Source organism: Columba livia, chromosome 2 (genome assembly GCF_036013475.1).
Source record: "Columba livia isolate bColLiv1 breed racing homer chromosome 2, bColLiv1.pat.W.v2, whole genome shotgun sequence".
NCBI classification, from domain to species: domain Eukaryota; kingdom Metazoa; phylum Chordata; class Aves; order Columbiformes; family Columbidae; genus Columba; species Columba livia.
The window spans coordinates 119,535,486-119,552,593 of record NC_088603.1 but is presented as its reverse complement, the minus strand read 5'-3'; the positions used below and the strand labels follow the sequence as shown (position 1 = coordinate 119,552,593).

The 17,108-nt window shown below is 40.4% G+C and overlaps 1 protein-coding gene across 5 annotated transcripts in view; it reads right to left on the bottom strand.

The window, feature by feature from the left end:
- SNTG1 (syntrophin gamma 1) overlaps positions 1-17,108 on the bottom strand; it is a 347,784-nt gene that overhangs the window by 316,419 nt on the left and 14,257 nt on the right. Inside the window, exons 2-3 of one of the 5 annotated variants that reach the window (XM_065053505.1) lie at positions 16,109-16,208; positions 5,140-10,076 (exon numbers count right to left, since the gene is read on the bottom strand). The exons of 3 other annotated variants lie outside the window; for them this stretch is intronic. In XM_065053505.1, the coding sequence (XP_064909577.1) occupies positions 6,399-7,784 (1,386 nt within the window). In that variant the 5' untranslated portion in view covers positions 7,785-10,076; positions 16,109-16,208 and the 3' untranslated portion in view covers positions 5,140-6,398. Of the gene's footprint in view, positions 1-5,139; positions 10,077-16,108; positions 16,209-17,108 lie in introns of those variants that run through there. One more of the 5 variants, XM_065053504.1, reaches the window with a different exon arrangement.

The window sequence follows — 17,108 nt, the reverse complement described above, 5'->3', positions numbered from 1 at the left end:
GTGTTTATTACAGTAGTCATCTTTACATACCAGAAATCCTAAAGCACATTTTCTTAACATTTGTTTATAAAGCAATAGTGCATATATAAACTTCATGATTCATTTTTGGTTCTTTAATGCAAAACTGTCTGCTTCCCAGTACCAGATGCTATCAGGTATTTTCTAAAAATACCTGAAAAAGAAAAAAAAAAAGCATCTTGCCCTCAAACTGAAAAACTGTCCATAACCTAGTCAAAATGAGGGCAGATGAGCAAAGCTGTCCACCTTTTCACTGAAGAATTAAAATGGCAGTCCACAATATTTAGCTCACTTCAGAGATACTAAGTTGCATTTTTAGTTTCTCCATGGTAAAGCTATCAAAACAAAGGGGTTTTGTCATGCATCAGGTCAAACTCAAATACAAAATACTAAAGTATTTATCTGAGTTACTCCATTCCCTATAAAATTGTGCAAAAAGCATACAAATGCTACTGTCAGTCAGTTATAAAGTCAATTTTATGTCCTATTTCAAATCGACTTAGACAGGTGTATATAAAACAGGTCTATAAGATACATTCCCATTTTGTATACATACATCACACAAGAAAAGCTACCTCAAATGTACCTTAGAATCAAAAAGCCAAATGCTGCTTTTCACCAGGAGGCATTCAAACCAGAGAGGGGTATGCAACCAATGTTCACTATTTTATTTCACTGTTTCCATTAAATTTGTGGCTCCATTATTTATTTTACCAGCCACAAGTGATGTTGCAACTCATTGTGTTGCAAATATATGGGAATGCCAATTCATGTGTTAGTACACTTCATTCTAGACAGTGAATGCTGCAACACCAGGTGAAATGTAGTTACGTCATTATGCTACTGGACTGTCTCATGATGTGTAAGGCCAAAGTGGAGAAACAGATATACTCACTGCTTTTAGTACCTGATATTGCAATCTTAATAACTTTATTTTTTTCATTTCAAATGAAAGAATGAAAGGCAATTATAAAAAGAAGAAAAGACTTCTTGCCCTACCCAAATCCTTTAACAACCTAAGTACGGGGTGCATGAACACAGGCATACTGAAGAAGTCCATATACAAAGGAAACAAAGATCACACATATCCTTATTTCTGGCAAATGGTAATAAATGGAAGGTAGCCACAACTGTTGCTTCACCACACTTTTTTTACATTACAAAGACAAAAGAAATTGGAAGGGGCATTGCACTTTCTGGGAGAGGTTTCTGAACAAGAGCCATCATTTTTAGCTCCTTTTCCTAACAACCAAAACACATAATCTGACTGCCCAGGTGTCAGAAGTAGTACTACATTTCATGGCTGGAGAAACATGAAAATGCCTGCCATCAACAGGAAAAAATGTGAGGTGAAAAATGTCATTGTCATCAGTAGAACCAAACTTCACCCAAAAGATAGATTCAAGGTTTCTAAAAATAGTAATCTTTCGAAAACTAAACAAAAGTAAAATAAATTCATAAGTAATTTTTGATTATGCAGTATGTTAGAAGAAATGTTCAAGAAATCAAAAAAATATCTTGAGGTTTTGAAATTAGTGTGAAAGGTTATTTTTGTTTTTTACATGTTTTTCAAATATTACAGTGAAGAAAAAGTTGAAGGTCTTTTTTTAATATTCGTCTCCCTTTCCGGTGCTGTACTCAGATGAATGCTGACTATTTACAAGTGAAGGAACTAAAATCAAAGCACTGAATGCATAAATAGATCACACTCTACCCTTTTCCCATGGAGACATTACTGGAAACAAAAAGGAAGGTATAAAATTTCAAGGTTTATTCTCAACACACAGCTTCAAAGCTAAAAAGAAAAAACACCCAACACTGTGGGAACTACAGGTATGCTATAAAAATATTAGGAGATATTTATTTGGAAACTTAAATGTAATAGTAATTTTCTTGCTGAACACATATGATTTATGTGCACAGAGCATCTGTCTCTCATGATTACAGGAATGTGGTCTCACAAGTCTGCAGGATGCCAAAACCACTCAGTTTTGCTCCACGGGCTTCATACCTGCACATCAATTGATGTTCGATCCACAAACTGTGCTGATTTGTGCAGTGCAGAGGTGGATATCTGAACAAAAATCCTGGGCACTTAGTCATGGCTATGAATAGAAACAGATTGAGGAACTTCAACAATCTGCCTGTAAAGTGGGCTAATAAACTAATTCTCCCAGAAGGAAAATCCTGGGATCTGGAGACAGAAAAATTGAGCTAGCTGGAACAGAAACAGACAAAGCTTCTGGGACTATAAAGGTTTTGGGTGGCTTGATTTTCCGCCCCCCGTTAGGATGTGTCTCCTGGTGCGAATTGCTCAGAAGACTGGAGTTTTATAAAGAGCTTGGTTTATTAACATTGGCAGGATTTCTTGAGGGCCACTTCATTGGCAGCTGGTGTACATCCTTCAGTGTTACTCTTAGAATTTCTTTCTGCGCAACATTACTATTGAGTGTTTGAGGAAAAATCTTATAAATGGACAGGTGTGAGGATCAGCTTCAGTGAGCAACCAAGGAGAGACTGATCATTCAAGAATGAGGTTTACCTGAAATACAAAACTCAGAAGATGGTTTCTCTGCAGGGAAGGGGAGGGCAGCCTGTGACAAGTCACGTGCAGGAGAAATACAGGTGGATACATTCAGTAAAACTTTTTCGAGAATGACGGTAAAATACATTTTGTTTTAAAATGGGCTTTGGTTACAAAGATATAGGTACACATTTAAAAGGAGAAAAAATGGAAATATGAAAGGCATAAGAGTGTGTCAAGGTACATGTTTTTTGCTAAGAAACAAATCTCTTGATATGCCAAAACATATGTGGAGCAGAATTATTTGCAACATTTCATTTCACTCCTGAAGTTATCTTAGTTCCAGAAGCTGCAAACATTTCCTTGTGTTCTGCTTGGCCGTTGTTAAAGCTAACACAGTTTCTATTTCTTAAAAGGCTCTATTTTTTAAAGGTGCTTTGCCTTATCTTGCACCCTAGACAAACTGACACATCACAAAATCCTCTGGCATAAAGGACAAGCAGCAGCACTCCTTGAACAGGCCTTGGGCACATTGGCTGAGCAGTGCACTCAAAAATCCAACCTGCAGTGTGTGAGCAGAGCAAGAGAAAAGAAAGAGGAGAAAGGAAAGAAAGCCTGAAGACAACACACTGAGGAGATCTGGAATGGATGCAATGTTAAAACACATAATTCAGCAGGTATGACATACATGAAGAATCGGCTTCTGTTTATTACCTTTAACTTTGAAAGCAGGGAAAGCAGAGATTACTAAAGCAAGCTCCTGATTTTAATGAAGCAAAACTATAGACTAAAAACTCAGTTTAAGACTCTGGTTTAAAAAAAAAAAAAAGAGAACAACTATAATTTATGTGTATTAGACACAAATATATTTATGTATATATATATTTATGGTTAGACTCAATGATCTTGAGGGGGTCTACCAACCACAATGTTTCTATGATTCTATAATGAGAGAGTAATACAGAGGTGGTTAGCAGGATAACTTGTCCATTTGTCAGCCTGCAGAATGTGAACATCTATGTGTAACATGAAAATAAATTTATTATCAAAAAATATCTTTCAAAGAAATTACAACTTAATCTTTTTACACTGCTTTGTAAAAACCAAAATGACTGTGAAATTGTTCAGAGTAACTGATAAACATTCACAATAGATTTAAAAAGGGCTCTACGGAGTTCAGATGGAGACATTGAAGTATCAGGAACAAACATGAAATAGGTTACACTGGGTTGTATTTATAACATACTGAGTTTCCAGGCAGTTTCAGTGGTAACCTCCCACACTCCAAGTCTTTCATGCTGTCTTCAGAACTGAAGGCACCCTAACATTTCATCTGAACTTATTCAGCTTTGATCAGCTTGGAATCAAATCTGTTTTTAATGAGAAACATGTAAAAGTGGCATGAACCCACTGACACAATATCAAAACCTGTCGCTTGGTTCATTTTTGTTCTTGGACACAAGATAAATATTTTGTAAAAGATCATGAATTGTCAAGATGAATGTTTTGAAGAAGCCAGGCACACTTTCATTGCAAATTTTCTGCTAATAAATTATTTAAAATAACAGAATGTCATCCAGTACACAAAAATACCTTAGATGATTTATCATCTTTGTCTTAGTAGGGTTAGCAAGAGGTTTTGAAAGAATCACTTACAGTATAACCAGGGAATATGGAGAATAACATAAGAGCACAAGAAAGGCACTGTTAATTGTGAGTTATGGGCAATATCAGCTTACTGTACAAAGAGCCCATGCAGCCACCACCGACTTATACACCAGTGCAATCTCTTAAGTAAGCAGGGGAACATGAGAATGCATGCAGGAGTCAGCACTTTCATACAGCCACCTGGGTGAGAAAGAAGGCCAGGCAGACAGCAGTGAAGTTGGGACCAGCAACCTCCCCAATACTTTCCTCACTGCGCTCGAGCTGACTGAATGCGGAGGGTGGCACAGCCAGCAGAGTCACCGCAGGCACCAACAGCCCTGGCACCTGTGGTTTCCCCAGCACAGCTCCCACCAGATGGTTTCTCTCTTGTGCATGTGGTGTATCTGGAAGGGAAGGACAGTGGCAGCACATGCTGCTCTTCTGGTATTACTGTTCCTGGCACCTGCAAACTCAGACTAACACAGCTACCACCACCTCCTCCACAACCAGCTCCTACCTAAAATGGTGCTTTTCTGGTGTCAGCTTTAAATCACACTTCCCTTATGCTTGATCTGACCCTTTCTGAGTATATATGTATCACAGTATCACAGTATGTTTGGGATTGGAAGAGACCTCAAAAGATCATCTAGTCCAATCCCCCTGCTGGAGCAGGAACGCCTAGGTGAGGTCACACAGGAACATGTCCAGGTGGGTTTTGAATGTCTCCAGAGAAGGAGACTCCAAAACCTCCCTGGGCAGCCTGTTCCAGTGCTCTGTCACCCTCACTGAGAAGAAGTTTTTTCTCAAATTTAAGCGGAACCTCTTGTGTTCCAGCTTGATCCCATTACCCCTTGTCCTATCATTGTTTGCCACCGAGAAGAGCCTGGCTCCATCCTCATGACACTCACCCTGTATATATTTATAAACATTAATAAGGTCCCTCCTTAGTCTCCTCTTCTCCAGACTAAAGAGACCCAGCTCCCTCAGCCTTTCTTCATAAGGGAGGTGCTCCACTCCCTTAATCATCTTCATTGCCCTACGCTGGACCCCCTCCAGCAGTTCCCTGTCCTTCTTGAACTGAGGGGCCCAGAACTGGACACAATATTCCAGATGTGGTCTCACCAGGGCGGAGTAGAGGGGAAGGAGGACCTCTCTCGATCTACTAACCACCCCCCTTCTAATACACCCCAGGATGCCATTGGCCTTCCTGGCCACAAGGGCACAGGGCTGGCTCATGGTCATCCTGTTGTCCACCAGGACCCCCAGGTCCCTTTCCTCTACACTGCTCTCTAATGTGTAATTTCCCAACCCGTACTGGAACCTGGGGTTGTTCCTGCCCAGATGCAGGACTCTACACTTTCCCTTGTTAAATTTCATTAGGTTATTGTCTTGGTTTTGCTAAAAACAAGTTTCTCTTTTAGTGAATTTGCCTGTCAGCTAAAGCCTTCATATTAACTGCATTTTCCTGAAGAACCAGACACATGTTTTGGTAAACCTAGCAATGGAATGCAAACTTATTGATAAGCACTGATGGACATCTCACAAGAGGGGCGACGAGAAGCAAGTGACCAAGAAACTGACCAACTTTGTATAACATCCCATTCACGTGAATACTTCATATAAAAGTGGGAGATCACAAGGATCTCGCCCCTTTGCCCTTTTCCCTTCTGCTTATGGCAGACATTAGAAGAGGACCTTGCTAGTCATCCCTGCGAACTGAGGCCTAGTGAGAGACTGAATCCAGCTCCGATTGGCTGCAGAGTCTAATCCAGGACTTTGGTTGCCGGCTCTGCAGTTGCTGAGACTTTCAAGATTGGTTTTGTATATTTTGTATTATTTTCTCTATTCTTATTAGTAGCATTAGTAAAACATCTTTAATTTTTTCCAACTCTCTTCACTCTGTCCTTCTTTTCCTCCCAATCGCCTCTCCTTAGTGGAAAGGGGGGAGAAGGAGGGGGAAGTGGGGGCGGGGAGAGGGGGTTAACCATACATCTGCCAGGGTTTTATTGTCACCCCGCAATCTTAACCCTCGACAGTTATTCCCCGCCCAACTCTCCAGCCTGTCCAGGTCCCACTGGATGGCAGCACAGCCTTCTGGCGTGTCAGCCACTCCTCCCAGCTTAGTGTCATCAGCAAACTTGCTGATAGTACACTCTATTCCCTCGTCTAAATCGTTAATGAATATATTGAATAATATTGGCCCCAGTACTTACCCCTGAGGCACTCCACTAGATACTGGCCTCCAACTAGACTCCGCACCATTGACTACCACTCTCTGGCTTCTCTCCTTAAGCCAGTTTGCAACCCACCTCACTACTCTACTGTCTAGACCACACCTCCTCAACTTAGCTGTGAGGATGCTGTGGGAGACTGTGTCAAAGGCTTTACTGAAGTCAAGGTAGACCACATCCACCGCTCTGCCATCATTCATCCATCTTGTTACATTCTCATAAAAGGCTATGAGGTTGGTCAAGCATGACTTACCCTTGGTAAAGCCATGCTGACTGCCCCTAATAACCCTCTTATCCTTGATATGCCTTGAGATGGCACCAAGGATGAGCTGTTCCATTACTTTCCCAGGGACAGAGGTGAGGCTGACCGGTCTATAATTACCCGGGTCCTCCTTCTTGCCCTTTTTGAAGACTGGAGTGACATTTGCTTTCCTCCAATCCTCGGGCACCTCTCCCGTTTCCCAAGACTTGGCAAAGATGATGGAGAGCGGTCCAGCAATGACTTCAGCCAGCTCCCTCAGCACCCGCGGGTGCATCCCATCTGGACCCATGGATTTATGGATGTCCAGACTATTTAATTGCTCCCTAACCCAGTCCTCATCGACTAAAGCAAACTCCTCCATTGACCTGGTTTCATCCGGGGTCTCAGGGGTACAGGGCTCCCCAGGACAGCCTCCGGCAGAGTAGACTGAGACAAAGAAGGCATTCAGTAATTCTTCCTTCTCTGTATCTTCTGCTACCAGGGCACCCACCCCATTCATCAGTGGGCCTACATTGCCTCTGGTATTAGTTTTATCTGCTATGTATTTGAAAAAGTTCTTTTTGCTGTCCTTGACCCCTCTCGCCAGCTGTAATTCTAAGGAGGCCTTGGCTATCCTAGCTGCCTTCCTACATCCTCTAACAGCAGCCTTATATTCTTCCCAAGTGGCCAGCCCCTGCTTCCACGACCTGTAAACTCTCCTCTTCTGCTTGAGCATACCCAACAGATCCCTATTCAACCACGCAGGCCTCCTGGCTCCCTTCCTTGACTTCCTGTGTGTGGGGATGCTCTGATCCTGAGCGTGGAAGAAGCAATCTCTGAATGCAATCCAGCTATCTTGGGCCCCTTTTCTTTCAAGCAGTCTTGCCCATGGGATTTCCCCCAGCAATTGCTTGAAAAGGCCAAAGTTAGCCCTGCTAAAGTCCAGGGTTGCAATTCTACTTGCTACTCTGTTCCTGCCACCCAAGATGCTGAACTCCACCATCTCGTGGTCACTGCAACCCAGGCAGCCCTCAACCTTTACTGCTTCAACCAGACCCTCCTTGTTAGTGAGGATGAGATCCAGCAGTGCACCTCTCCTAGTCGGCTCCTCCACCATCTGCATGAGGAAGTTATCATCAATGCACTGGAGGAACCTCCTGGACTGTGGCTGGCTGGATGAATGGTCCTTCCAGCAAACATCAGGGAAGTTAAAATCCCCCACAACAACCAGGGCCTGTCATCAATATCAAATCAGTAAAAAAATACTGTTGTAATTAAGAGAATTGAACAAATAGGGCTGACACTTTTCTTGGGGAGATACTGCAAGAGAACATAAATAAAACCAAAATATCTCTTTTTAAAGCTTGCAATACCATTATAAACAGAGATGTAGTGTTTATCAGAGAATAAGATCCGTGGGAGAAAACCATGTGATCTAGCTATGGCAAACAAGCTTTCTTCCACAATGCGGCCCAAGCTGTGTTTATGCCCGTCCCTTCCAGTCTCATTGCTCATTAAGCAAAATCAAGTCCATCTCTGTGATAATGAAAGCAGCGAAGAGCTAACCAACGCTGCAGACAACAAAAGAAGAATTTCCTGATTAGCAGTATTTTCTCAGGATGCCAGAAGCACCTTAGTCGGCTTTCAAAAGATTACCAGAAGTGACAACACAGGAGCAGAAACAGGAACTATGATAAAGGGGCTCTGTCATGGGTGGAAGCCCATCACACATGAGCTCCTACTGCTCACTCTCTTATTTTTTCTTCTACCCATATTCATAGTCCCTACTAAACACACATTTCTACTGGCTGATTGTTTCTGTTTTCCACTCTGGTAAAGCTGAAAACAGCTTAAACCTTGACACAGCTGTTTAAGATTCTTTGGTGAGATGAAGCACTTTAATGAGATCAGTTGCTTATTATTTTACAGTTACATCTGCAAAAATATCATCTGAAACATGGCTATTCCATTATGTAAAAAAGATTCTTTTTTTCAGCTATGACCATTTCCATGATTGCCAACATCCATGAAGGAAGGGATAAAAAAAAAGAAACAGAGAGAGACAGAGAGACAGTGTTAAGTTACAAGAAATGGGTAAAGGAAATAAAAGAGGTAAGTAAAACCAGTAACACTGAGGAAAAATTAGGAGAAAAAACAATACGGTGACTGAGAGAGGTGAGAATAGCATAAATTGTGTTGACAGCATGCAAAATAAGAAGTTAAGAGGTAAAGAAAGTCTTTAAATCGTATATAAACAATGTGTACAAAAGACAAACAAGTATAGATAAATGAGGTACTGTTGATAAAATTACCACCACAAGAGGAAAACTACAAGACTCAGAAAATGACGACAATTCAGGCATTACTAGAAGTAAAAAGTAGCCTTTTATTTTCTTTAAGAGATGTAGCTAGTTATAATGTGAGTACTCTGGGACATCTGAAATTATTCAGGAATAATTGTGCGTGCTCATAAGATTCCAGTTCAGAAAGTAGTGGTCAGTTGCAGAACCCTTTCACAGTTCAGCACTGATAGTGCAAGTGCCGTTTTCACTGTAAGAATTACATTCATCTCATCCATACTTCTTTTTGTAGTGCTTCTGATGATATTTTCATAGTTTAGGCTTTATTCCTCAATTATGGTAGCTTAATCAACCTGTGGTAGGTTGACCCTGGCTGGATACCAGGTGCTCACAAAAGCCACTCTGTCATTCCCCTCTTCAGCTGAACAGGGGACAGAAAATATAGCAAAAGGCCCAGAAGTGAAGATAAGGACCGGGGGCAGCATTCACCAATTACTGTCACAGGCAAAACAGACCCAACATGAGGAAATGACTTTAATTCATTACCAATCAAATCAGAATAGGGTAAGGAGAAAATAAAAGCAAATCTTAAAACACCTTCCTCCCACCCATCCCTTCTTCCTTGGCTCAACTTTACTCCTGAATTCTTTGCCTCCTCCCTCCAAGAGGTGCAGGGGGATGGGGAGCAGGAGTTGTGATCACATGTTGTCTCTTCTGCTCCTTCCTTCTCAGGGGGAGGACCCGTCACACTCTTCCCCTGCTCCACTGTGGGGTCTCTCCCACGGGAGACAGTCCTACATGAGCTTCTCCAATGCAAGTCCTTCCCAAGGGGTGCAGTTCTTCACAAACTGTTCCAGCATGGGTGCAGTCCTTCAGGAACAGATTGCTCCAGTGTGGGTCCCCCACAGGGTCAAAAGTCCTGCCAGGAGCCTACTCCAGCATGGGCTTCCCATGGCATCACAGCCTCCTTCAGGCATCCACCTGCTCTGATGGGGGTTCCTCCACAGGCTGTAGGTGGATCTCTGCTTCACCGTGGACCTCCATGGGCTGCAGGGGGACAGCCAGCCTCACCATGGTCTGCACCACAGGCTGCAAGGGAACCTCTGCTCCAATGCCTAGAGCAGTTAATAAAGGCATAATTTTCGGGATTAATTAATGCTCAAGAACTCATAAGAGGAAACATAGCAAATTCCTTCAGTGGAGGGCAAAAAACAACCAGAAGGGTTTTGATCAACCTTAATCTCTTTTAGCACAGATTTTTTTAAATAACCAAAGTCATCATTGCTCAACTTCATATTTGCATTTCTATTGTTTTACACCCTAGGCTAGATTTCACTGAATAAATCTGTATTTTCCAAAAATATAATTACATTGACCAATGAATGATCATTATAGTCAAAGATTGAACAATATGTTTGCTTCATAATATTCTCCTTTGTTTTCTTTTCAAATAAAATAATTTCCTAATAATTGCAAGGAAAAGAAAAAGGGTAAAACTGTTACTACAGTTAATGCAGTTATAATTCAATTTAGTCCTAGCCATTGGCATAATTGTTAATATGTTATATGCTCTTATTCATAAAGCTACCACTAGAAATGATATCACAGTGTATTATACATTCCCTGTAGCAAAGCTCTTGGCTTCAGACCCATTTAACTTAGTTTATCTTTTTTCATTGAGCTACAAATTTATTAGACACAGCTCACTATTTTCATTTGTGATATAAACTTGTCTGACCTGTTTCCCAACTCTAAAGCAGTCAACCTCCAGCAAAACAGGTTGCTCATATGTGAAGACGTAAAAGGAATGTGGATCCACCAGTGTGTTTCAGTACTGCACACTACAAAAAATAGCCTCCCAGCTAAAAAAAAAAAAAAAAAAAAAAAAAAAAAAAAAAAAAAACCAGCTTTTTAAACTACATGGATGTTCTTATAAGATTTTCTGAGCACTGATCCTGTTATTTGTTCAGAATTAGCCTTTAAGATTAGCAGTCTCAGAATATATGAAAAATATTGCATGTGGCCACTTTCCTCACCTTTTATATTTTTTACTACACATTTGTGTTCAGATCTTACACAGCACTCAAACAACCAAGGTAAACTGCATCTCTTTCAGATTCCTTTTTACTCTTTACCAAGACCTGTAAGATATATTTGAGTATTTCCCTTCTTTGTCTCTGAAGCCCAAATCATACTGACACACTTTGTTTTGCACGTCCAAAAATTCCTGTGAAATAATGTTTTTCAGTATTTCCAAGTCAGATTCAGCATAAGGCTCTCAGTTTTGCAGGGATCCAAAGCATGCATGCACTAGTATTTTGCCAGAAGCAAAATTTAACTAGAATTTATCATTGTGAAATTTTAGTCTTTTTACAGAAAACACACTCAGTTAGAAAAGAGCATTTGAACAGAAACCCAACAGAAACACTAAGACAGTTTAAAAATTGTGCCACTTTTGCTAGTAGTGAAACATTTTCCCCTCAGTTCTTACACTAGCTTGTTTAACAGAGTTTAAAAATGCAACTCTGAATGCTACATTTAATTTTCAAGAGAACTACATGAACACTGGTATATCTGAGTGACTCTAGAAACAATCTCTTCCCCAAAATACAGGATGTATTCAATAAATGAACTTGATAATTTGTCTGAAATTCCTTTTAGTGTGTTACATATCATTAAAAAAAAAAAAAAAAAAAGCTAAAAAGTGGAAAAAAATGTATTTCCAATCAGCAAGCCAAAAATTTCACTACATAATCCTCTGTGTCAGTGCTACAGGAATGATGATAGAGTACAAAGTGATAACTCTTCTTTCAGTGAAAGTGAGAGAGGTTTACAATTCTTTCAAAGACTGGAAATCTGGCATGGGAGTGAGACATAGGTCATTTAAAGGAAAATTAAAAGTTAAAATATTAGTAAATACTTCAATGTAAATAGGGGTCCTGAAATTATATCACTGTGCATTTGAATCAGGTTTTAGGGCTCGCTTGTGCCTTTGGACATTTTGTTGAGGATCTCTGCTTTTACAGTTTCTAAGCTCTAAAATGCTTGAATCTTTGTGATTGGATAATGATGAACTGTGCAGCCCAGAATTATGTGGCAGAAGTTTTTTAGCCTTTCATCCATGCAGTTTCTTTGCAAAATGCCTGCTTCCACTGATCACAGCTTCTTGTAGCCCATTTGGTGAGCACTAAAATAAATATCACAGTCCCCCAGCCATCATTTAAAAAGTACTCAGACAAATTAATGGAAGCCTATGTCTCATATCCCCAACTATCTTAATAAACTGCATTCCCCAGTTGTATCATAATTGCTAATTTGGCCACAATAAGATTTAACTAGGACTCACAATACATTTTCTATAAATACAGGATTGTTCTACTCTGTGAAATACAAGATAGTATGCAAAACATCCAGAGAGTAACAGAAAAACAAAGGACATGTTGGCATAGTTGTCATTATCTTTAAATTTGATTGAGTAAGGAAATGAAGTCTGCGTTATCGTGCCATATGTATATGCCCACACAAGGGTGAACATGTGAGAAATACTTGCATGTCTGAACATCTCCAAAAGCGTTTATTAGTTTTCAGTCTCTTCTCCTCTCTCAGTCTCAGCAAAATGGGTCACAGGGGGAGGAGCACTGACAATAAAATTTCCTAAAGGTTTTGTGCAAACACATAGCTGGATAAAACAGCCTCCATTATTAATCCTATTGGAAATTAATACATCCACCAGGGATGTGAGCTTTTATTCTTGATAGATAACCTATAGATAAGCCTTAAAATAAAATGAAGACAAACGAAAGCACTGCTTGCAGAATTATTAACTGCTGTGGAGGAACTGAGGTCCTACAGTGGTGGGACCACAGAGATATTTACTTAAATGTGATACATGCAAGACCACAGTGGGTTATCCCATTTAGAGAGAAAACATTATGCAACGCCCAATGCTCTGCCAAAATACTGTATTGAAACAATAACTTCTTATTAAGCAAAGCACGGTCTTAACAGCAATGCAGTCTGAGAATCCACTGCAGTGGTTGCCTTATAATAAGAAGACAGCTGTGGAAGAGAAAGACAATGACACTAGAAATCTTTTCTAAGGAGCATATATAGTATGCAAGGAAAGCAAAACGTAAGTTGTAATTAGTTTAATGTCTCACACCAGCAACTAATACACCTGCTGGCTGATTCAACCCACAGAATGAGCCACTGACAAGGTGCTGTTGGACAGACAGGATCACGTTGGACAGCTCTTCTCTCTCTTCTTGAAGGGGATGACTCTCTTATACTGTCACTACTATGCTAATTACACAGTACTCATCATTAATTCTACACACACATGCCTAATACAGAATCACAGAATCACACAGAATCACAATGTAAGGGATTGGAAGGGACCTCGAAAGAGCATTTAGTCCAATCCCCCTGTCTGAGCAGGAACTCTTAGATAAGGTTACACAGGAATGTGTCCAGGCAGGTTTTTGAATGTGTCCAGAGAAGGAGACTCCACAATCTCCCTGGGCAGCCTGTTCCAGTGCTCTGTCACCCTCACTGTAAAGAAGTTCCTTCTCATATTTAAGTGGAACCTCCTGTGTTCCAGTTTGTACCTATTGCCCCTTGTCTTACCATTGGTTGTCACCGAGAAGAGCCTGGCTCCATCCTCGTGACACCCTTTACATATTTGATATGATGTTACATTTTTTCTGTTAGAGGAGAGAATCAAAATAAAACTGAAATATAAGAGTCATTTGAATGAAAATGGAAAGATGGCCTTGTATGAAGCCCTCTGAAAAACACTGTCAAACCAACTTTTAACACTTGTTTGAGCCTTGCTGTAGGTAGATTTATGCTAGCACAGGTGTCTGGCTTTTGAATTGACCAACACATAGACTTGCAGATCATGCACCCTCATGCAACATAAACTCTTGAATTCCTACTTTGTTCTTATTTACAGATATAGGTAGCTTTTTTTTTTTTTTTTTTTTTTTTTTTTTGTGCCAAGGCATATGATTTTGAGGGAATTATGTTAGTTTACAGAAACACAATGGTTGTTAATAAGAATCAGATGCTTTGACAGGAAACCAGAACAGGGTTAGCATGGCTTCACCACTTCACCATGTTGCTGAAAGAAGCCACACAGTTGTGGTCAATGGAGCAGAGTTTAGTCGGAGAGCTGTATCTAGTGGAGTTCCTAAAGGGTCAGTACTGGGACCAGTACTATTCGATATATTCATCAATGACTTGGATGAGGGAATAGAGTGTACTACCAGCAAGTTTGCTGATGACACCAAACTGGGAGGAGTGGCTGACATGCCAGAAGGCTGTGCTGCCATCCAGCAAGACCTCAACAAGCTGGAGAGTTGGGTGGGGAATAAATTAATGAAAGGGCAAGTGTAGAGTCTTGCATCTGAGCAAGAACAACTCCAGGTTCCAGTATAAGTTGGGCAATGACCTGTTGGAGAGCCGTGTAGGGAAAAGGGTCCTGGTGGACAGCAGCATGACCATGAGCCAGCACTGTGCCCTTCTGGCCAGGAAGGCCAATGACATCCTGGGGTGTATTAGAAGGGGGGTGGTTAGTGGGTCAAGAGAGGTTCTCCTTCCCCTCTACTCTGCCCTGGTGAGACTGCATCTGGAATATTGTGTCCAGTTCTGGGGCCCTCAGTTCCAGAAGGACACAGAACTGCTGGAGAGAGTCCAGCGCAGGGCAGTGAAGATGATTAAGGGAGTGGAGCGTCTCACAGATGAGGAAAGGCTGAGGGAGCTGGGTCTGTTTAGCTTGGAGAAGAGGACACTGAGGGGAGACCTTATTAATGTTTAGAAATATGTAAAGGGTGAGTGCCACAAGGATGGAGCCAGGCTCTTCTCGGTGGCAAACAATGATAGGACAAGGGGTAATGGGATCAAGCTGGAACACAAGAGGTTCCGCTTAAATTTGAGAAAAAACTTCTTCTCAGTAAGGGTGACAGAACACTGGAACAGGCTGCCCAGGGAGGTTGTGGAGTCTCCTTCTCTGGAGACATTCAAAACCCACCTGGACATGTTCCTGTGCGACCTCACCTAGGCGTTCCTGCTCCAGCAGGGGGACTAGATGATCTTTTGAGGTCCCTTCCAATCTCAAACATACTGTGATACTGTGATGTTCAGCTCTTTTCACAGAAAAAATGCTTGCAGAGATTCCTTCAAGTTCTTATTATAGTTCATGAATCCCAAGACCTCCAATTGTTCCTCCTTACAATGCATCAATTAAGATAGAGACTAGAAAATGAGCAAACATGACTTCATATCAAATTTAATTTATGTCAAGAATAGATTTAGACTAATCCATTTTAAATGCTCCTGCAGGATATTAAATTATTTTCCAGACTTGTGTAATGTTCTTCTAAAAGATAAAAATACATCAGAGAAAGCAATGACTTAAGTATATAGGAATTTACTACTAGATCATGAAAAATACTCCATGAAACCAAAACCACATGTAAATCTGTATCTAACACACTACGTGCCTCCATTGTCTCTAACTACCAGGAATAAGCCTTTATGTAACCATTCATTAATGAAGTCTCGTAGGCCTAACCCATGTGCCCACAAAGTATGATTTTAAGCTAAATGGGATAAATGAGCCAAAAGAAATGTATGTGACTTGCTCAGGCTTATGCGATGATCACAGGGTAAATCTAATTCAGAAGATCCAGTTCCCTGTTGAGATCTCACTCTATTCAGTAGACTTGGTATTGCTGAAGTTAAATAACTAAGCTTAAATTAAAGCAACTTACAGGTTTGAAATTCACTTAAACTTCAATAAAGAAAAATATTGCACATAGAAAAGTCTGGGGTAAAATTTCTCTAAATTACAGAGAAGGCAATTTGGAAAAAAATAATAACAGGCCAGTTTAACTGTCAGTTGTTCACTTAGCTTCTGATCAGCGCACAAAAACCACACATCAACCCACCTCCCAGCCCAGGTTCTCTATAGTTAAGAAGGGTTCGCCAGTCCTTTCTTCCAGCAGTATGTTTATTTGGATGACAAACTCCGAGGAAGAGAGTATGCATTATAAAAAAAAAAAAGAAAAATTTTCAAAGGAAGGAGGTAGGTCAGCAAGGCAGCCGCCCAGCACTGTCTAGTTGAGAGCTTGCTGCCCACACTAACCTTTCATGAGGGTGGTGGGGACTCAGGCAGGAGTAGGTGCAGCACACACCAGGATCCACATCTTCTTTTTGGGTCTCCCCACACTTCACAGCTTTACAGCCTGGATTCAAGAGTAAAATTTCTCTTCACCAATTCACTGTTTTTTTTTAATTCACTGTACATTCAAGCCAAGATGTGTAATATCAATTTTTCGAGCTGTTTGTTCTTAAGTCCTTTTCATGTAATTTTAAACTCAGCTCTTGACATTAGCACTTTGAATTTTCTGTTGCTTGACAAATGGAAATGGGTTTAAGTTCAAGGAATCTAACACCAACCACTGTCATGACTGCGGTCAAATGCTGAAGACTCATCCGTAAACAAAACAGGGATGTTCTATCAACCTGAAAGTACATTTCCAGGTAATCTGCTCTTATCTGGTATGTACTGCCTAAAGGCAGATGTCTAAAAACATTCATATCAAGCATCCACAATTTCACTGAATAAATGTATCTTAAATAGTTTTAAATTAAATATTCAAGTGTAGTTATTGAAACAAGAACTACTATTTTCATGCTCTGTGCCAGTATGTTTTAATACACAACATAATATATTAAGTAGATTCTATTATTGGATTAGCAGGACAAAAATTAAAAAAAGTGAAATTTCCATTACTTGAAAATTAGTCATTAAGATCTCACTGAATTATATAAAACCATTCATATGAAACTATTCAAAATGAACCACTGAAAAAAATCATTTAGTCTTGAAATCAGTTCCAGATAGAAACCATCTGCAAACATCCTTGTAGAAGTTAAGGTGACAACTGAATATTATAAAAGCCAGAACACTTTCACTTTCATGTGAGACAGAAAAATGTATTATGGAAATTTCAAGGGACAGAACAGGCAATTCAGACAGCCATGGACCAGTGGTAAGAACAGAAATCTCAGTAAGCTGTTAAATACAGCACCTAGTGCTCCCCTTTATTAAGCAAAGCCCTTGAAAACAAAGAGAGAGCTTC